The sequence below is a fragment of the Solea senegalensis genome, linkage group LG8 (assembly GCF_019176455.1).
Source record: "Solea senegalensis isolate Sse05_10M linkage group LG8, IFAPA_SoseM_1, whole genome shotgun sequence".
Lineage (NCBI taxonomy): Eukaryota > Metazoa > Chordata > Actinopteri > Pleuronectiformes > Soleidae > Solea > Solea senegalensis.
The window spans coordinates 12,635,727-12,657,376 of NC_058028.1; the positions used below are offsets into that span (position 1 = coordinate 12,635,727).

Genomic DNA, 21,650 nt, shown 5'->3' on the forward strand with positions numbered 1-21,650 from the left:
TGCTTGGTAACATATGACGACAAAAGCTAATGTAATGGTGGACACGAGTTGCAAGTAATTCGAGGTAACTTTTATTTTATTTTGTGTGCCTTTTAAGTCCTGTGTTATGTTTAAGTGGCGTGTGGCGACTAGCGAATATTTCTTAGAACTACAAACGTCAAGCAATTATGTGACATTACGGTGACAACTGTCGTAAACGAGAAAACGAGAAAGAAGAAGTTACCAAGTTAAACGTAGCGGAAACAGGCAAGTGTTTCAAATGTTATGGCAGAGTGTCCCGTTTTAAAACGATGTCGTTCCGTTAGCCATGAAGTTTCGTTTTTGCTTGAATAGCCACAAAATTAAGTACTCTCACCTATTTGACTGTTCTGTGTGTATATGCCCAATATACTGGGAAGATTGCATCCCTTCCCTTTTATTTTGGTTTGTTTAAAAAAAAGAATGTTGGACATACTGTATGCCTGTACTAAATGTAGAAAAAAATAATAATAATTAAGTATAAAAATAAAGCCACAACTACAAGATACTCCTTTCAGTGGCTGGAAAGAAGTAGGCTAATGATTCCACACAGTTTTATTGTTAACACCTCAAGTATTTATAGATTTTATCAAATCAAAGTTTTTCAAATGTCTTATTTTTTGGAATAATCTTTCATATGTTTGTTGTAAAGCAAGGAAGACAATAAAGGAAGAGTGTACATTAACTACAGAGGGAAACATCCTCTCCAGGTCAGACTACATCTAAGATTATCCTTCTTAAAAGGAAAATGGCAACGTTCTCCAACACTCACCTGCGGATCCCGGAAGGATTTGCTGAACTCCTGATGGGACTGGCCAAAGAAGTGTTACGAGACCAGCCGGAAGACATCCCTAAATATGCTTCTGAGTACTTTGAGGTGCTTTTCAAACAACGAGAAGGTACAGCAACTCACACATTCGCTCTGGCAAAATGCACCAAACATCATGAACGACTCATGTCAAACATTTATTTATTTATTTTGTTCTGCTTGTAGAGAGTGGCTTGGACCATGCCGAGTGGACTGCGAAGCAGGAAAGTAGCATGACCCATGCATTCAAAGATAGTAGGGTATGTAATCAACCCACAGTGCTACAGCATTTACATTGATGTTATACATGTTTACACTGTAGTGCTCTCTTTTACTCGCCCTTTCGGGGACAAACAGAGTGTTCTGAATTGAATTGAAGTGATAGTTCCTATAATCCTCCCTCTGTATATGATTCTGAGTCTTTCCTCACCTCTGTTGTTGTTTTAAACCTTTCATAGGCTAGTGCTGGAGAGTCTGCATCTGACATCCGAACGTCCAAGTGAGTTTCCCTCATTCGTGTTACCAACTGCCAGGATCGAGAGGAAAGGGAGAGGATGAACATGAGGGAGAGCATAGTTCCAAGAAGAGATGATGACAATGCGTCTTTTTAGGTGTATTTTTAAAATGCAAGACATTCTTTTGAAAACACTTGATATTCAAGGTGGTGTACGGAAACAGAGACACAAATGCAAAGTCACGAAATGCAATCAATGGCAAGGAATTGTTAAAAAGAGCGTACAAGACATTAGAAGATTAAGAAGAAGAGGAATTACTGCCAAAAGAAGTAAAATGAGTCGAAAGAAATAAAGAGATTAACTACATTAAGAAGAAATTAATCAATTAATAAATTAATTAAAAACCTTGATAATTCAGAAGTTGTTTGGTGTGATGTTTTCTGTAGAGCCAAACATGTTAATAACGGCAGGACAATTCATAGGCGACTGCAGTGGTATGTGCTAAATTAGGTTTGCAGTGTCATGAGTGAGAGGAGAGCAGGACAATGACAGGATCCAGATGAGTGTTGCAGAGACCACTGCATGGTTTTTAACAAGCATCACATACACATACATTTACTTTTTCACTAAAATCCCCTCCATGTGATACTGAACATCTCTTCTCACCTTTTTCATCTTTCATTCTGATTGGTACTTTTTTTAGAGGAAAATCTAATGAGTCCACAAGTAAAAATTCAGCAGAAGCCTCACAACTTCCCACCACTCAACCTAATTTCTCTGAGGAGGATCATTTAAGTGAAAGCACAGCAGAAGAAAATCATGGAGAGAATTGCAATATTTCAGCGGAGAAGGGATTTTGCAAAGAGGAATCTATCAAACTCCCCCTGACTGCAGACGTGCAATCAGATAAACTGAGTGGCACAGAGGACGAGAAAGACCCGATGATATATAAAGCTGATAAATCCGACAGGGCAGCTCAAGAAACAGATACCAGTTCTGCTATAGAGCAGGATGTGTCAGTGTCTGTGTCCACTGACAGGCTATCATTCAGTGGGGTTTCAAATCTAGATGTGTGTGCTCAGGAGTTAGGAACAGCAGGAGATGGTGGAAGTGATACACAAGAAAGTGCCGTTGTTGATAAGGAGATGTCAGAGTCAGAGATGGAGGGAGAGGAAAATAGTGAAGTGAAAGAATCAGCGGTCGTTCCACATTCTGGCCTCGCTGATCATGTGGACATTTGTGCAACAGAGCTGGGAGGGACAGAAAGACAAACGGTGAATGCCACTGGTGATAAGGATACACACTGCATTGAAGAGGAAAGCTTTAAACCCCAACCAGAAGAGGCTATTGTACAATTATCACTGGCTCAGTTTGAGACACCTGAGGGCAATCAACAAGAGGTAGAAGATCAGGCACGAAACACCAAGGAGGAAGATGAAACAGATACTAAAGCCTCTGCTGAGGAAACACATGAAGGTCTGTCTCATAATGAGAGTGCTTTAGACTTTAATGCTACACCTGAGGAGGATTCATTGGTTGAGATTAGCTTTGAAGATGTTCCAGAGGCTCAGCAGATTACTGAGGTTAAAGAGAAACAGCCAGAGGAAAAGGGCTCAGTTGATGCATTACAGACTGAGCTATTAGAAGAAATGCAACGGGAGGAAGAGTCTGGCTTAGAGGGGGTTACTGATAGTATATCTGGTATGCTACAGCATGATGAACCTGAGCCAGAGGAAGTTGTGAAGGAATTTTACTCTGAAAGGGAGGAAATAGAAAGTCAACTCAGGGCATCTGATATAATGAAAGAAAATGTGGTCACAAATTGCACTAGTTTAAATGACAGCGGGGATGATGACAGGGCTGAAGATGATAGAAGTATCAGCTCATCCCATCAGCCTTCCACTGAAGTAGACACAACACTTCCAGAGGGAGAAAGTGGTCACGCAAATGAAGATGAGAAGACAAGAGAGGATCCTTTTTCTGAGGAGGAGACAAAAGCAAACGACTCTGACTTTGACGACGACGAGACAGCAGACACAGTTGGAGAAGACAACGAGGACACACATGCAGCGGGTGACAGTGAGGTGAAGGACGAGGACAGCGATGGTGCTGCCGAAACCCGTTCATCACAAGCACTTGTGGATTTACAGTCAGATGATACACTGGGAGAAAAAGAAGAGAAAGTTGCCCAAAGTGATTCTGAGGCCCAAGAGAAAAGTGATGAAGTGTGTGAAGAGGAGTGCGTCGGCCTCTCTCGTACTGCAGATGGGACGGCTGCTGACTGTCATCACGTAGAGGAAGCACCACCTGTGTCTGAACCAGACACCACACAGCAAGAGAAGAACAAGAGGACTCCCGAGGTAAATATCTGTGTGTGCGCTTGTGTGATGTGTTATTGATGTGAATGACCTGAAAGCAATGGAGGCAGTTAGAACTCACTGAATATCCCCCACTTTCATCAGCAGGCTGAGGATCTATATTCATACATTTATCATAGAGCAGTGCCTCTAACCAAGCTGCAGTCTGAACACTCTCTGTTCCTATCCTGGTTTCAGGTAGCCTAACAAACTCTTCAATGTTTTATTTTCTGCCAGACATAGTTGCTCTGCTAAACTTTGTCCATCGGAAAAAGCCCGGACTGTAACACAGCTTACTTTGACATCATGAAAGACCGACTGAACTATTTATCACGTGAATTAGGGCCTTTAACATTTTCTACTGCTGTCACATTTAGCTTTGTCTGATCTGGACCAACAGGGCTACATGCACACACACTCAGGGAGGGATTGTAGGCAGGGGTACTAAGAATGTTACCATGGTAACCCCTCACCATCCAGCTCTCTGAGTGCCGTCGTGGAATTAATGATGCAGATAGTTGCTAGGCACCATCTGTATCAATAATGTACCTTTAATAGCAGTTTGTAACTGACCGATTAAACCGTAAAACAGCATTTTTTTTTTACTCTATATATAGTGTTGTTAACTCAGTGATAGAAGAAGTGAATAAGCTTTTTATTCTAACACTGACCGAGCTACAGCATCTCTAGTCTTTTTTTTGTGTAAACAAACTTAAATGCCTTTAACTCTCACTTTATAAGCACGCTCACAGGCTGTTCTTGTCATCTTAGGTGGATAAATGCAGCATTAGATACACTCATGGTGAAGCTAATGGGAGCAGCTGTTATGATTAATTGCGTTAAATTGAATTACTCTGCTTATAATAACTGCAAATTAATAGCGGGAAGCCATCTAATAAAGCGAGTCTGCCTGTTGGAATTAGCCATAAGGGTAGTGTAACATGTTGTTTGAATGGCGAGCAAATCAGGAGGGGAGTGTTAATGTCGGATAAATAACTCAGATACTGATGGATTCTTTCTGTTCCTCTCCCTCTCCGTCTTGTCTTTGAGGCTGGCAGAGGAGTGTGGGTGGCCCTACCAGCTGGGATCAGAGGGATGGAGAGTGCTGTTAGCTCGCTCTGCCTCTAATAAATTTATAACACCTCCTAGTGTAAAACAGGCCAAGATGCTTAGACTTTTTTATTTTCACACGATTAGTAGGATTCGAAAGTCAGCAGTTATTGTTCCATGGCCATCTGGCGTTTGCATAGTATTTCCATGTTAGTCATCTGTTTTTCTTGTTATTTTTGGTGTTTATCAGTGTAACACTCGTGAAGTTTTTATGATTTTATGCTCTGTCACTTTGCATATTCCTTATTAATATCAACAGTGAATACTGACATCACTTGTTTCAAAACAGTGGAGTCTAATGCACAATATTCAGTAGATTGTTTTGGCAGTGCTGGCTTCATGTCGCTGCCTGGTTCGAGGAAGGTAACAACGATGTGAACACAGAAGGTCAGCAACTTTAACGAGAGTGAAAAGATGGAACACATGCTGTCATGTTTGTAGGAGGTATCTCTCTCTTTTTTTCCCTCTGTCTTTCTCCCTCCCTCTGTCTGTTGCTATCTCTCTCTCTCTCTTTCTCCCTCCTTCTCTCTCTCTGTCCCTCTCTCTCTTACTCTGTGTGTGAGCGGGTGTTCCTGAGCGTACAGTGATTGTTAGCCAGTGAGGCATCTGTATTATACAGGAGTCTCGTTCAAACAGAGCTTCACTTGGTGCACATAGAGAATTGAGGCAGACAAAGTCAGACTTAGGTCAGCTCCCCTGAAGACTGAAGTCATCTCTGAGAGTGAGACATGGACTGTCATAATGTAAGTAAAAGTTTCCGATTCACTTTTTTTTCTTTCACTTTATCAATTTTTAGTTAGTTACTGCTGTTTGGCTGTCCTCACACTGTGCACTGCCTGTGTTGTTGACGTTTCTGTGCATATACTACTAATATGATAGATGGTTCTCTACAGAGAAGCTGTATTTTTTTTTTTTCTTAAAAGAAAATGTTTTTAAGCTACTTTCATAAGTGGATAATGCAAGATTACATCCGAAGAGTACAACATTGTTGTATTAAGCACCTGGGAAGGTGTAAAGCTGCCCTGTATGTGTGCTGCTGCACAGGAGCTGGATTCTAGTCAGACACAGAGGCTAATGAATACTGGCTGAACAGGTGGGTGGTCACACTCCCACACTGGAGGGGTTTCACTGGAGACATGCAGCGCCGCTTCACCATGGAAGTGGGATGACAGTGGGCTTGTTCTGCGAGCTGCCTTTGTGTGTAACGTCAATCTGTTTCAGCTCAGGGTGTAGCCGACACTGTATGTGCTCGCCACACAATCTGAATTGCTCTTTACATAACTTGTCGACAGCCTCAGCTCTGTTCATACTGCCACTTTGTGACAAGCCAGAAATTCTCATCTGCTCACCCCATGTTTCCAGTATGAGCTGCTGGTGCTGACTGCAGTGTGACTGTGGCAAAAGTTGAGCTCCACAACTTTAAATAAGTAATTATAATTATTCTTCAATGGAGGGAAACTTTTTTTTTCTGCAATAGTGCAGTATAGATTATATTATATGATGACCAAATACAGGAAGTTGGACTATGTCATTGAAAGTGAGATCATATAATAAAGGTAAATGCGACAAATTCCCTCAACAGCATTTCAAGAAGAAAACATTCTTGTATGCTCGTTTAAAAATGTGAAAGTTCACCACAGATGTGTTCTGTCTCAGCAGGAGGAGTGCAGTCGGCCCCAGGAGGAAGAGGACATCATGGACATCCCTCTGGACGACCCAGAGGCCAACAGGGCCGCCGCCAAGATCCAGGCTGGCTTCCGTGGTCACATGACCCGCAAGAAGATGAAGCCAGAGGACAAAGCAGAAGGGGAGGAGGTGAGCAGCACCGGGGATGTGCTCAACGGCAGCCAGGGGGCCACAGGTCAGTGGTGTAGAACAAGGGCTAAGACCAGGTCACATAATGACAACAAAGAGGGCTTTAAGGATAGCGACTGTAATGATGATAAGAGACGCTCCCATCAGGAGCTGTAGCTACCAACAGGTCACGTAAGGTAAGTTATGGGGAGTGTAAGATGTGGAGTTTTTGATACTCTAAATTTCATTGGCATGTAAATGTTGCCTAAATCGCCATTTACACACACAGAGAAAATGAATAAACATAATCAAACACACCCATTATGGTTGATACCACATACGAAACCAAGTGACTCATTCAATCGCCCCAGGAGAGAGAAAACATGTCCGGAAACGGCTGGTTTACCTTGAAAGGGTCAAGTCACTATCAACATTTCCATATGTTTCCGACTTTTATGTAACTGTGGAGGAGGAAAGAGTTCGTTCAGAATCCGTCACTTATTTCAACTCGGGCAAAGTTTTTCATGCTTGAAACAAAAACTCATAAAAAAACACATAACCACACATTTACGTCAAATATCCATTCGGATCGTGTATTTTTCTTTTACCCGAACGTGAATTTGAGAGGTTCTCTGAGATGTAAGAGACGACTTTACGATACCCAGCCCTTGAAAATGTTCTTCGGCGAAGTGGCTCAGACAAAGAATCTATGTCAAAGCCTCTTCCTAACCCACTTGCTGGCTGCCTTAGATGCTTATGTAGGAGATATATTTATAGCTCCAGGTGCTTCAGGTACACTGTACATATGCTTCAGAGCAGAATTAATGGGCCTGTCAGACTGGAACCGAGCATCCTAAGTACCTCCCTTTGGAGGAGACCCCCTTTTTCTCAACAGTGAAAAGTGAGTTTTGAGGTCATCATTTATGTCAGCCGTCACACGGAAAGTTTTCACACAAGACTTGAAAACTTTGTAAAGTATGTTCTCGCTGCAAGTTTATATGTGTGTCCAATATGGAATGTTCCACCCACACGTAAGAGTAGAGTTTGTAACTGTCTTTTTTACTCGACGACTGCACCGGTTACAGCCTCGCCTGTTTCTCTTTCTAGCGACAGGAGGATCGGGGGCAGTAGAGAGCGATGACACATCTGTGCCAGAACAGTGACACCTCTGTCCTGACCTGGATGAAGAGAAAGAGTGGGAGCATGAGAGCGGGAGATGGTTGAGAGCGGAGGCCTGATATGTTGACTGCTCCGTCTTACAGACACACCTTTTTACCCCAGGAGTCATTTTCTTTTTCCAACACAAATTATCAGTAGAGAATGAACAGTTTTGAGGGCGTGTTATGTGAATTTTGTGAACTTTTAACACTCCTCTGCTTCTCCAGCAGCCTCATCAGTACGGATGTCTTTGACCCAGAATTTGCAACTCGCTGCATGTTCTTGTGAAACTTCTGGTAGTGTGCTAGTTTTTAGACGATGATCTGTGAATGTGGAAATGCAAACGGGGCTTTTTTGGGATGGATACAGTCATGCCATCTGTGTACAAACCTTTTATGCATCAGCATTAGATTCATCTGTAAGTGAGTCATTTGTGGCTTAAATTATTCCCTGTTCTGCCTTGTTTTCTGGTGTGCTTGTATTGTTACCATTTACTATATGACTTGCCTACAAACAAATTAAAAACATTGCAACTATGAAAAGAAAAGTAGCTATGTTCTATTAATTCCACTGCATTTACATTGATTCTTTTGTTTGGATCACACGTAAACTCTCTTTTCACCTATAAATCTGATCTTCCAGAACAGTAAGCATGCAGTAATCACTCTTTTTCTAGATGCATTTGGTACCGCTTGACCTGATGAGACCCTGGTTCAATGTGCTCTGTCGTTGTGTTGATAGGTTTGACTTATGACCTTGAAAATTACATGGTCAGAGTTTGCAGAGCTTTTGTGCTTTAATTAGGTTTAATTAAATAGTACCCTGTTGAACTTTGCTGTAAATGGTATGGCATTACACGAATAAATCCACCTTAAATATACACCTTTATCTGTCGTTAATTTAAGATAAGAATCTGACTGTTTCAAGTGATACAGGTTATGCAATGTAAAATAAAACACAAAGTTTACTAATATTTACCAACACACAAGGGTAATGCAATTCTGCACAACTACAATCTTTTAATGACTAAACATAAAAGTGCATTATCATAAGCACATCATACAGCGTGCTTCTGTCGGATATTAAGCAGTAAATGGCCTCGCGTCAGTGCAAGAACGCTGTTTATATCACAAAGGAATAACAAGATATTTTGCTTGGTTTGCCCTGGCAGTCTTGTTCACTTAATGAGAAACAGGCTAGAGCATCTTCAGTCTCCCAATGTTCCCACTCAGCCCACCTACGCACATCTGAGCCACACAGCACAAACTCAAACTGCACATTTTCACACAGGAAAAACACAACCCTCTACGTCGGTGCACAGAGCAGAAGTCGCTCATTGTCGCACTCGTGCGCACGCAAACACAGGTTTATGCCTCTGTCAACATCTGCAGAAATGACAGCAGACATGGGTCTTGCACTCAGTGGGTTTTTTTTTTGCAAAGCACTTCCTTCTCAGGCTGACACTCCTCCTCCTCCACACTCTCATAAACATTCTGTATGGGTTTTATGAGGACTCTTTTTCTCTTTCTTTTTTTTCTCCTACTCAGTCCCAGAGGTGCCACAGCCATGTTCTCCTGTCTCTTTAATGACTGTGGGTGAACAATCGATATTCTGCTCTCCTCCAAACATAGCACATAACACCCACTTGGTGCTGTAGATGGAATTCTGAGAGAGTGATGGAACATGTTTTCTACCAAAGAATAAGAAGGAGAAAAACGTAGAGATCCCTCACTCACATGAGGGTTTGTGTGAGATCCTCAGGGGCGTGAAGAGTCTCAGACTAGCTTTTAAAAGTACGAATTATAATTCTGTTCCTAGCTTTCCCAACATGTTAAGCTTAAGCGGACTATTTTAGGAGTGCATCATATGATAGATATGCTCGGCTAGTTGGTTTTCTCCCTCAGACAGCATGTCAGTGAGAAAAGATCTCCTGTAGTCTCCTGGGTGATAATTAAAGATGAATATGCCAGGCCAAACAGCAGGGGGCGCCAGCTCTGCTGTTGTAATGCCTATGCCATCTTTTTTTTACTCTTTTTTTTCCCCACACTAAACAACAGTGAGGATATAAATGAGTGGGCTTTGTTGCCACAGCTGCACAGACACCTGATACATTACTGTGTGTAAAACAACACAGTGGAATGATGTGAGCGTTCAGGTGAAAATCTATTCCATTTGTCTCTGTCACACAGGATGGCTGCATTCTGACTGTGGATTAAATGTGACACTGAATTCTGTCACAAAAACATGCACCCAGACTGTGTCTGTGCAGTCTTTCACTTACGCTTTTGGCTGGAAAAGTGTCGCCCCCCCCCCGCCCCCCCTTGATTTAAAGCATGTCAGAAGATGAGAGAAAGAGGGAGTTGCTGCTTTTTAGTGAGGGCAGAGGTTGAGGGGAGAGGTTTGGCTTTGATGGCTGACTATGCAGGATCCTGAACTTTGGGGCGAGTGCGGCGTGGAAGTAGCAGCAGCTGTTCCCACAGTCCTGAAGGTTTTTCATCAATCCTCCACACTGCATAGAACCCTGTCTTTGTTGTCAGTCAAAAAATGCTCTAAAAAAAACAACAAAAGACTCTCCTCCCAAACTATGAAGCTAAAATGACTCATCTGTGAACAAAAACATGCCTTTAAACATCAAAACATTGCAGAAAGTTGCTGATGGTGGATTTAATGAGATGTTGAAATGATGACCTACAGGCAGTGAAGTGAATGGTAAAGCACTAAAATCCTATTCATACCTTTCATACTCTGTATTATAAGTCACAATATTAATGTCAAAACATCTTTTTTCAGTATATCTCCATCATTTCAGTGTCTTGGTGTAACTCCAATACCATCTAGAGGGCAAAATCGGTACAACTCTAAATCCCATTTGATGTCTTCATTAATGCAGCTCTTGGCCAGGTTGTATGGATCATGCACCTGACGGCTACTGTACCAGCGATAGGACACCTCAAGACTTTTTATGTTTTTGTGTGGGTCGATAACAGCACTGGCTGCCGACTGACAAAGTGTGAGTTTATTGTGAGGCTTTAGGCCTGAAAGAAGTTGGGACAGTGACAAATGTGGGCCAACGAGAGGGGAGGCGAGCTGTCGTCCTGAAATCAGAAATTGTAGACCTTTAAGTGAGCTCTCTCACAGTGTGCTGTTTTAAAAGCACAGTGAGTCCTCACAGTAAGCAATGAACTATTTTATTATTTACTTAAATTGCAGGATAAAAAAAGCTAATGATTTGAACAGTTTAAAACAAATTAGGAGAACTAAACTTCAAACACTATTTTCTTTCAGCTCCTCTTAGATATAGTGGATATAGTGGAATGGTCTCTGTCTCACACAATCTCACACACACACACACACACACTCACACACACACAGTTGGCTGTTGTTGGCTCGGACTGGGGTGCTGTGAGGAGAGTGGGGCTCAGTGTGACCAGGCAGAGGCCAGTGTTGCAGGCAGTGCAGGACTGTGGAGCTGCAGGGACGTGCCAAGGGTGAATAAACCATGCTCACAAAGTGGGAGAAAGACTCTGCCCAGGACACAAGATGAAGGTGGAGAGGAAGACCTCTTCTACAAGTGACACTTTCACGCACATTCCTGCACTACTGAGACTCTGTGGCCTCCTCCTCCTCCTCACAGGTACGTCCAAACCTTTACTGGACTATACAGCGACGGCAAACAAGCAGATTGTGTTTTAATTGTTTATTGTCAAGCCCCATCTTTTTTAATAATCCAGTTGAATTAGTCCAAGATGTTTTTTCCCCTTTTGTTCCGACAAGATTCTGTCATGGGTGGGGCTTCTTTCCCCATAAATGACTTCTTCTGGAGTAGCTATTGTGTGTGGGTGTAAGGAGGGGATGTACAGGTTAATTGTGATGGTATTATGTTTGTGAACTGAGCATGACAGGTTAACTTGAGTGGGAAAAAAAGTGATGTCAGAGGTTTAGCACACAGTGATTTTGATTTTTAAAATGTGTAGTCTGATTTCATGGCCGTACCAAGGGTCCAGTTTACCCTAACCGGGTCATTTTTAGCAGAAAGAATCACTGGATGTTGTGTATTTCTCCGGCTTCGCCAGTGACAAAGACTTTTTCTCTCTCTCTCTCTCTCCCTCTTTCTCCCACCCTAACCCTCTCTCTCTCTCTCTCACTCCTTTCAATGGAGGAAACTAGTTTCAACAATCACGCTCTTTGTCTTATCGCCTTGGAAACCCTTGTCAGGCGGACCAAATGGTTACCACGGCAATGAGGCGATGCCCTGCTAACTGCCTCACTACAAAGAATAGTGAACAGTGCAGACTCTCTCTCTCTCTCTCTCTCACTCTCAGTGATGCCCCTCACAGCCCAAGTTCAGACCTCCATGTGTCCGGCCACAGCTGAGTTATAGGAGCCTCCACTGTGAACATAATAGCTTTGTTGTGTTTGGTTTCCAAGACAGGAGTCCTTCATAAAGGCTGAAATGTGGCTCACACTGTAAATACCTTATTCCTATAACACTGAGGGAGGGGCGCGATAACAGGGGAGCACAAGTCAAAATTAGTTATTACTTGTTTTCTGTGAGGGGTCATGAGAAAATCCTGGGGGGTTTCGGGAGATTAGTGATTAAGACATGACATCGTGGACTGTAGGGTGAAAGACACGCAGTGTGTGTGTTTCTGTGCACAGTAGAGGCAAACTAAAGGCTTTAAGGTACAAATGTTTTTCGATTTGTCTAGACTACACTTAATTAAGTAATATAACGCTGCAATATATGAAATATTGTATAGCTTGCATCCAACTGCAGTGCATAGTTTTAGAATTTGAGACATGAAAATGTGATGTTTACATAATGGATCAGTTGTTTCATCCACATGGGTAGTAATTGTGAGATCTAAAGTGAAAAGGTTTACAGTGGTCATTCAAAACGTGTAGGGAACATCTGCATGTGCAGGTAAAATCCAAATGTTTAGCTAATAATTTTTTTACATTATTGACATGATTAATCACACACTTAATTACAACTTTAAATATTTAAAACCACTAAACCTTTTTGGTGCTGAGTTCAAAGTCTAACAACATCTCATAAAATAGCTTATTTATTATTTACTTATTATTAACTGAAGAGTTGCACGTGACATATTTCAAATACACTTCAATATCTTACATGTAATTAAAACAATTAAAAACAGGACTGTGAATGTAAAATAATAGGTCATTGAATCAGCATGTTATGTATTATCTCTGGTGAAGGCATCCAGGCCCCTGTCACTGTCACTGCTCCGAGGTTTCCTTTCTGTTTCTACTTGGAAGTGCAAGAGTAGTAATTAGTGTTGCAGTAATTAGTGCGTATTTACATGTTTCCTCGATTGTTTCAGTGTGGCAGAGCAACAAAGGACGCATAGTGACTGTCCCCCAAGCTGCCCTGCACTTGTATCCCCTGCATTCCTTTCTGTGTGCTCTCCATCTTTTTGGAATTCAGCCTCCCTTTCTCTTTGCATTTTATCCAGGTGAAGTGACAGGAGTGAATGTGACCAGCCAAGCCCAGGTGGTGAGAGGCACAGTGGGTAAAGAAGCCCTGCTGTCAGTCAGCTACTCCAGCAGCAGCTTGGACAAACCTGTGATAAAGTGGCAGCTAAAGAGGAACAAAGAGAAACCAATCACTGTCGTGCAGTCCATAGGAACGGACATCATAGGGAACCTGAAGCCCGAGTACCGCAACCGCATCCTGGTGTTTGAGAATGGGTCACTGCTGCTTCACAACCTGCAGCTCTCAGATGAAGGGGCTTACGAAGTGGAGATCTCCATCACTGATGACAGCTTCACTGGGGAGCACCACACTGAGCTCACTGTGGATGGTATGCACAATGAACATACTTTTTTAAGTAAAGTATTTTCATTTTCTTCACATATTTAAACATATGTGAACACAATATGATCAATTAGAGGGGCCACACAGTTGGTGTAGTGGTTAGCACTCTTCGCCTTTGCAGCAAGAACACCTGGATTCTGTGTGGAGTTCTCCAGTTTCCTCCCACAGTCCAAAAAAAATGCAGATTTGGGTCAAATTGGATACTCTAAATTGACGATAAGTGTGAATGTGGTCCTGTTATGCTGTTATGGACTGGTGACCTGTCCAGGGTACACCCACCTTTTGCCCTATGTCAGCTGGGATTGTCACCAGAGCCCCCGCGACCTTCATGTGGAGGATAAAGAAGTAGAAGATGAGTGAATGAATGATCAATCAGAGCATAATGTTGACCTTTGCCCTGTCGTCCTCAGTTCCCGTGTCCAAACCCTACATCCAGATGATAGCATCGTCTGTCCTCGAGTACAGTGAGTACTTCAACCTGCACTGCTCCCATGACAACGGTACAAAGCCAATCTATAGCTGGCAGAAAGGAGGCAAGGTGATGCTCAACGACTCCCGCCTGCTGCTTTCACACGACCAAAAGGTGCTGACCATCGCACGTGTCCTGGTCTCAGACGATGATGTTTACTCCTGCACGGTGGAGAACAGCATCAGCAGCATGAAGAGCACACCTGTCAAGATCACTGTCTACAGTAGGTGGCATGTTACACAGGTTTAACATACATTATGTGAGAAGATGATGTGTTTTATGTGTACAGATTTAATCTGCAAATTATCTAATAATTATAACTCTCGGATAAGTAAAAATCTGTCTTTCAACTGGAAGGTTGTGGCTTCAATTCCTGGCTCTGCTAGTCTATATGTGTCCTTAAGCAAGATGTTGCAGCATGTGAATGATTTCTTTAATTGTCACCCAAGATCGTACAAGGTACATTGTCAGTGAAATGAAAATTGTGTCGCGCCCCTATTGTGCTAAAAACAAGACAACATTCTTAATCTAAATTTAAGTAGATTGGAATATAAATAAATAAATAATACATTTCTAATATAAATAAACGAAAACTGTACCCAAGAATAAAAAGAATAAAACTACATAAAGCTGCACACAAGACTATAAACTTGAAAGTGTAAAACACAATTTAAATACAGATCACTACCAACTCTTCTTCTTCTCATTTTATTTGGTAGTAACGAGTAACAAAGACAGTTAGAGGACATGTAGTGAAGTAAAACTAAAAAGTTGTTAGAAATATAAATAACAAAGTAAAATACAGATATGTGAATTTTGTATTTAAGTACAGTGACACAGTATTTGCACTTCTTTAAATTACAACACTAAAAAAAGTAGCATAAAATGTATGAACATTAACAAAAATTGACTAAGCTTTTTTTCTCCTGCAATAACCATAAATCTGATTATGAAAATGTAGCAGTGTTCATCTCACCAGTCAGCCACGAATTCTGATCTCATCCCGACAAAGCACGCATGCCTGCTTCTGTGACACTGTTGTATACAACTAGTTAAAATCCGCGCTGTAAGTGCGGCAGAGTTGGCTCAGAGCGGCTGTTACTGGGCGCCAGTATGGGCACCACATGTCAGGCTGAGAGAGCAAGGAACCAGGCAATTTAATCCAGTGAATGGACAGTTATTTATGAGAAGGGAGCAGAAAACGAAAGCGGGTGGGGGGCTGGGGGGCTGGGGGGGCACTTTGCCTCAGTGGACCTCAGTAATCCTGACTTCATTATGGCTGTGGTGTGATATAGTGCATGAAGAAACAGCCACAGGTCCCCACACTCCTTACCTAGTACATTTTGCAGTGTTAAAGTAGCAACACAGAAGTCAAATTTACATCAGAGACAAAATTCACTCTGAAGCAGTGTTCAGTTTAACTCTTCTAGGGTTTACCTCAGTGTTGGGTAGTAACGCCTTATTAGTAACGCAGTTACTTTATTCAGTAACTAATAACTTTTTCCGTTACCAAACGCTGCGCTACTCCGTTGCTTTTGGTGAGGTTTTACAACGGCATGCAGTTCTCATTACTTTTTAGAGATCAATAAAGTTTAATTGAATTGAAAAACAAAGCACTTGTCGCCCTCTAGCGTCCCACACGTAATCAAACACGCGCCATGAAGAGGACTGGACGGGTCAGTACACGGCATAAATGCGAGCGAGAAGGGGAAGATAAGTTTCACATTATTTTCAACTGGAGAGCAGAGGGGAAAAACAACATTTCGCTAACTTGTAGACTGTGTCCCGGTTCAAACATACTTTCTACGGCGAAAAACTACAACAGCAACCCGCCGAAGCACCTGGAGAAGCGGCATGCTTCGACAAAGTTAGCAGCTAAGGTAGCTAACGCAGCATCCGAGACCGAGAGTCACAGCAGCGAGCACACTTACACACACACACACACACACACACACACTCCCCCAAGCAGCAGCGGTTGGAGTTCGAAAGACGGACCCATAGCCAGGCACAACTTGATAAAACAATAGCACGGCATGTTTAATTGTTTATTTTGCCTCTTTTAGTAATATCAGGCTATACTTCCAAGAGTCCAATGGTAAATATTTTACAGATAAAAGCACGTGTTTATGTAGTGGAAAAAATCAGTATAGAGTTGAAATGACGGCGAGAGGAACTCAATCAACCAACCTTTATTTACTGGGAGCATTGGAAAAACGTTTTACAGTCACTAAAAAGTTGCTTTCTCAGTAACGCATTACTTTTTGGTTTAAGTAACTGAGTTACTTTTTTTACAAAGTAACTAGTTACTATTTTTCAGTAACTAGCACAACACTGGTTTACATTACACTCAAATAGTTACATTTAACACTATTCCACAGTGTATTTGAGTTTCACTCTTACTGTCGATTTAACATTTACTCTGTACTGTCCCCACTTTCTATTTCTATTCCCACTGCATGGACAGGAGCGCTGCTCACAAGCTCAAAGTGACTCAAAGTGCCCAATGTGCTACTTCACTGCACCTTATTCATGTTAGCACACTCTAAAGACTTTGGGGGGAAACCCAAATGTTCTGCTCATTCCTCACAGTGGCCAAGTTTCAGTCTAAAAAGAAGAGGAAGGAAAAAACAATTAATTGCCTCAACTTGCAACTCTTGCAAAAGTTGTGGCTGAGACAGAAAAAATAAAATGCCCTGTTTTTACTGACACAAACCTTTCTTTCTTTCTTTCATTCTCTCTCTCTCTCCCTCCCTCCTTATATACCTCTCTGTATCACACTCTCCCTGGTTTAGGACGGAGCTCGCTATACATCATCCTGTCCACCGGGGGCATTTTCCTCCTCATCACCCTGGTGACAGTGTGTGCCTGTTGGAAACCTTCCAAGTGAGAGCCACCCTTTCGGCTTTCCCCTCTCTTACCTCCCATCTCTCTCTCTGTCTCTCTCCCCCTCCCTCTCTGGCTTAGATATTGCACTTAAGGATGTGACTAGAATCTCAAGTAGTTCAATAGTGACGGCATTCTGTACTGCTCTGAACATTTATTTATTGGGAAATTGTTGTTGTTAGATAAGTGTTTTGTTTTGCTACTTGCTGTAGAAAGAAGCATCGACCCGTCCCTCAGAGAGCTCCTGTCTATGTAGAGCAGAGTGAAAATGGCCACGACGGTGAGCTGTTTGTCTCTTAAAGTCATTGTCCACACGCTCACTACTACAGTACTACCACTCATCAGAATGTCACTTTCTAAAATGAATATATGATTTATTTTTCCAGTTGATGTTGTGCCCAAACCAACTACACTTGGAAGAAGGAGCCCCATGCCTCTTTATGTTCTCAATGAAGACGTAAGTCCCTACCAGAGTTACAACACTGAAACAAGCTGTTCTGTGCAGCTACACAACTCCAGTGGCATTTCAAAGGTTTTGAGAAGCCAAAATCTGAGGGCCCTTCACCATTCTACACCCCGCACCCCACCACCACCCCCACCACTCCAGACAGAAACTGATGAACTGTCAATTGTTAGCATTTAACTGACAATAAACCCATTTTTCTGTGGCTACAAATTTGCACAGCAGCCATTTTGACAGATCACAGTAAGAAAACCACATGTGGAAATAATGAAATTACAGATGGCTGAGTTCCATTTTGCTTCCTCAGTGAATGGTTTGCAGCAGTCACACTATCTTAATAATAGAGTCATTGTCAATGTGGTCTATGACTAAAGCCGGACTCTTAAAATACTATTAAGCATGTTAGTCGGTCTGAAATTATTTACCCAATCTAATTTGTAGATGTCAAGGAATTCATTTGTATATTTTGCTTAAGATTTCCTTTTTTTTTTTTTCCTTATTTCCTACTTTTTATTACATTGCATTACATTTCATTACATTACATTGCATGTCATTTGGCACACGCTCGACTTACAATAAGTGTATTTAAACATTTGGGTACAAACAAGAGCTAGAAGTAAGTAGGTGCTTCAAGTAAGCTATGTCTGTCTGTGTCTGTGTTTCCTACCCCCTTTTCCAGTGTCCCAGCAGAAATCAGAAACATTTATTTCTGGTGACAGAGCAACTTAGCTTGTCCAAATGATACCCTGAAATAAATGTTAAATTAAAAATGAGTGTAATATGTGGGCAGCCCATGGCCAAGTGGAAAGGGAAATTGGCTTGTGACTGAAAGGTTGCTGGTTTTGGCCCCGCGTGCAAGGTACCCAAATCCTCATTGTTAACTGGACACTCTGAGTTGACCCCAGCCATGTGAGGCCACATCCAGTGTACTCCTAGTGCTGCTCCCTATCCTGGATAAAATGCGACGGTTCTATCCAGCAATCAAGTATGTGGTGACTCCTAGAGAGAAAGAAGCTGAAGTAAAAGAATGTAATATGTGTGTCCCTTTTTATTATTTCAGGAGACGTTGGAGCATTTGGAAGAATGTTCGGGCAGTGCTGCCAGCCAGTCAGAAATCAGTTTCCCTGCTTCGTATGTTCCGGTCCTTCCCCCTTCCTCAAACAGAACTGAACGGCCCGTCTGGTCCGCTCCACGCAGGTACCCCCGCAGCCCCTCTCCACTGGCACAACCTCTCCCACAGCCCTTGCCAGGCCCTCCACTACGCCCAGTCCGCTCACCTGCTCACTCCCCCGGTTCATCTCCTCGCGGTTTCAGCCCAATCAGAAAGGTGCGTCCTCCGGTAGGTATCCCAACCAGCCATCTGCCCGTGGAGGTAGAATGTTCAGACACCAGCGATCAGACTCACTGTCCATCCCAACAATGACGACGGCACGTTTCTCAACACTCCTGAGAATTCTGCTGTCATGCTGTGAAGTAAAGTACATGTATAGTTTCTTCTTCTTTCTTCTGTTGCATCCTGAGAATAACAAGGATAGTGTAACTGATGAAATAACTCTATCTTCAAATTCCGTTATTTATCATTGATTTCTCAATGGCTATCAACAATGTTTAAATTTGAAAAAAAAAAACAATATCCTGTCCAGTAGAATGTAGAATATTATGCACATGACGCTGAGACAGCAAAGTATTCCCAGCTCTATTATATACTGTGTTACTTTTGATAGGTGTACATATTTAAGTTAATTGCTTTTCTTTTAAAAAAAGAAAGAAAAAAAGTAAACCACAAAATGTATTCTTATTCTAAATTAGGTCACTGCTTTATAGACCAAGGTAATAAATCTATTTTAATAGTTTGTAGTTTGTCACATGTTTTGTTAAAATCACCCACACTTATATCTTGTGACTGGTTTATTTATGTCATTACTAATATTGTACTGTACATTTTTATGCATGCCACACAACTAAGTGACCTTTAATTTTACCTGGGTTTGCACTGCACTTGTGTATGAGTGTAATTCCTGTCTTGTCCATTAGATGTCACCCACACATTTACTTAAATGTACATTTGTCAGGAAGGGTTCCAAAAAGATGGTTTTGCTTGAAATTGCACTTTTCTTCCTTCTTAAGTGTATAGCTGTTGACAAATGACCTTTGGAGAGTGCGTCAAGACTCTTTATTCCTTTGGCTTTACCTAAAGGAGAGATAAACAAACAGATGGTAACATAATAAAATAAATAAATAAAAAAACAAAACACACATCCTCTCTCATCAGGGCCTCAGGCTCCTTTTGCTTGACATTAGAAGGTCAATGACAATCAAATCTCAAATCCTTAGCTATACTTTAATCATCATTTAAAAAAGATCTAAACATAGAAAAATAAATATAGGCCACATTTATATCAAGAGTAGGCTGTTCTACTGTTCTACACAATCAGGTCTGAATGAACGGACACCAATCAGTTCAATCATTCATCCTCTAAATTATTTTCTATGAATAGACTTTTGATTATAATTTTTATCTAAATATTGAAAAATCCTATGTGGCATAAGAGTAATAACTGTTTAATTTGTTGCTTAATTATTCACTAATTTACATGCTTTTATTTTTTAAGCAGCATGACTTAAAAAAGATTAAAGGATGTGCTGAGCTCACACACACACACACAGTGGCCAGGTCCATCACTATTATCAAGATAATTTGTTCCCTTCACACAACCAGCTGGACATCTTTTGTCCTGAAAATCTGCATGATTTAGCGCTTTTGTCCCTCAACTGTGTTTTCCGTCACTGGAGGTGTGATGAGTCTTGGGGTCGCGTAAGCAAATCATGCTCATCTGTTTTGATCTGGGCCTTGTGCTCTTTTATGTCTTCATCCACAAACATTATGGATACGCAACAAAAGCGCTCGAGCAGGTGTCTGGAAGAGTATAAAACACAAGAAGAAGACACACACTATGATAAAAACTGGGAAGATGCTCCAACCCTAATATGTTAGGATGCGTGGGATAAAAAAAGGCTAAAATGATGTGTTGAATAAAAGTGAAAGTGGGGGAAAAAAACAATATGAGCTTAAAATTATAGCACAATATTGTGTCATGATATCGCAATAAAATATATTCCTGATCATATTCTACAGAAAGTATACACTACTTTATCCCATCACCAAATATGTACATATTTACAGCATTTTATACAATTAGTTATTAATGCAAAGTAAAAGTGTTTGTTTTGATAGGGAACGATGCATACTTCAAATAAATCTAGTTATACAAAAACAGAAATAAATCTAAAGCTTTGGTTGAGCTACACCTCTGTTTTAACATCATGAAAAGTCATGGGAACCCAACACATGTAAGCAGGTGTCGGTCACCTGTGGCTCACGGTGAGGGGAAAATGAAATATCCTCAGATAATGAAAGTTGCTTGGACAATGTTTTCACAGGTGTGTGAGTGGGTATAGGTGTCATGTGTGCTCATTATAGACAATGTACGCATGATGCTCTCCATTGCTAATTAATTACTTCCTCTTGCCTCCTGCTCGAGTCTTCACGCTGATGTCCTTGTTCGCACAAGCCCGTCGACGTGAAAACTCTCAGGAGAAGAGAGTGGCGTTATAGTGGCTCCATTGTTGGAAGGCCTTTTTTTTTGGCTGACCAGGATATGTCAGTGTCAACAGCTGATCCCCAAATAATGCACAGGCTTTTGGAGTCCAATTAGATCAAAACACAGAAGAAGAAGAAGAGTGGAGGCCTTAAAAGCTAATCCTTGTTACTTAGGATGTTACTTATTTGATCCTAATATTACCTGAAATCTTACAAAGCACAGTACTAACCTGTTATATAGTGTAGTGTAGTTACTGAGCATTTCCATTCTACTGCATGGACTGTTACTCCATTATAAAACAAAGGAAAAGCATACAACCTTCAGTGACTCAGCTACACATAGGTACCTTTATTAAGTAATAATTGTAAAAACAGTAAAAAGAATTGAGGCACTGAAGAGATGTCTCTCCTATGATTTTCAATAGCATGAAAAATCACTTTTCACAAGTATTACTAGTAATAATATTAAAGATATTATCAACTTTGTGATTAATCTGCAGTATAAGGAAGAGTATAAAAGAAAGTAAAAATAATAATAAAAGTCAGAGATTAAAGTCAGAATTCTGAGATTAAAAAGTCAGAAAAACAATGTGGCCCTAATACTCCTCCACAGCAGTATATCACATTTTGTGATATTATGTTGCATATAAGGCTGATTTATGTTTGCACAATGTTGCCAGATTTTCAAAAGC

The 21,650-nt window shown here is 41.3% G+C and overlaps 2 protein-coding genes across 10 annotated transcripts; both read left to right on the forward strand.

Moving 5' to 3' along the window:
* The first annotated feature begins 12 nt into the window (after window positions 1-12).
* Window positions 13-8,580, forward strand: spa17 (sperm autoantigenic protein 17). 9 transcript variants are annotated; one of them, XM_044032996.1, is made up of 8 exons: window positions 14-64; window positions 729-917; window positions 1,013-1,086; window positions 1,285-1,325; window positions 1,985-3,236; window positions 3,270-3,641; window positions 6,405-6,609; window positions 7,650-8,580. In XM_044032996.1, exons 2-8 carry the CDS (start codon window positions 767-769, stop codon window positions 7,703-7,705), a joined length of 2,151 nt encoding a protein of 716 aa, XP_043888931.1. In that variant the 5' UTR covers window positions 14-64; window positions 729-766; the 3' UTR covers window positions 7,706-8,580. The 9 variants fall into 9 exon arrangements, with proteins under 9 accessions (XP_043888929.1, XP_043888931.1, XP_043888927.1 ...); XM_044032994.1 differs by having other exon boundaries at window positions 13-64; window positions 763-917; window positions 1,985-3,641; XM_044032992.1 differs by having other exon boundaries at window positions 1,985-3,641.
* Window positions 8,581-11,072: 2,492 nt separating this feature from the next.
* On the forward strand, window positions 11,073-21,080 carry hepacama (hepatic and glial cell adhesion molecule a). The gene is made up of 7 exons (XM_044032806.1): window positions 11,073-11,334; window positions 13,181-13,528; window positions 13,953-14,234; window positions 16,804-16,894; window positions 17,107-17,174; window positions 17,281-17,351; window positions 18,418-21,080. Exons 1-7 carry the CDS (start codon window positions 11,241-11,243, stop codon window positions 18,778-18,780), a joined length of 1,317 nt encoding a protein of 438 aa, XP_043888741.1. The 5' UTR covers window positions 11,073-11,240; the 3' UTR covers window positions 18,781-21,080.
* Window positions 21,081-21,650: the final 570 nt, after the last annotated feature.

Coding starts and splice junctions, on each gene's coding strand:
- spa17 (XM_044032994.1), top strand. CDS start 767: ATGGCAACGTTCTCCAACACTCACCTGCGGATCCCGGAAGGATTTGCT. Junction 918..1,012: donor GCTTTTCAAACAACGAGAAG/GTACAGCAACTC, acceptor TTCTGCTTGTAG/AGAGTGGCTTGGACCATGCC. Junction 6,610..7,649: donor CGGCAGCCAGGGGGCCACAG/GTCAGTGGTGTA, acceptor TTCTCTTTCTAG/CGACAGGAGGATCGGGGGCA.
- hepacama (XM_044032806.1), top strand. CDS start 11,241: ATGAAGGTGGAGAGGAAGACCTCTTCTACAAGTGACACTTTCACGCAC. Junction 11,335..13,180: donor CCTCCTCCTCCTCCTCACAG/GTACGTCCAAAC, acceptor CATTTTATCCAG/GTGAAGTGACAGGAGTGAAT. Junction 17,352..18,417: donor TTTATGTTCTCAATGAAGAC/GTAAGTCCCTAC, acceptor TTATTATTTCAG/GAGACGTTGGAGCATTTGGA.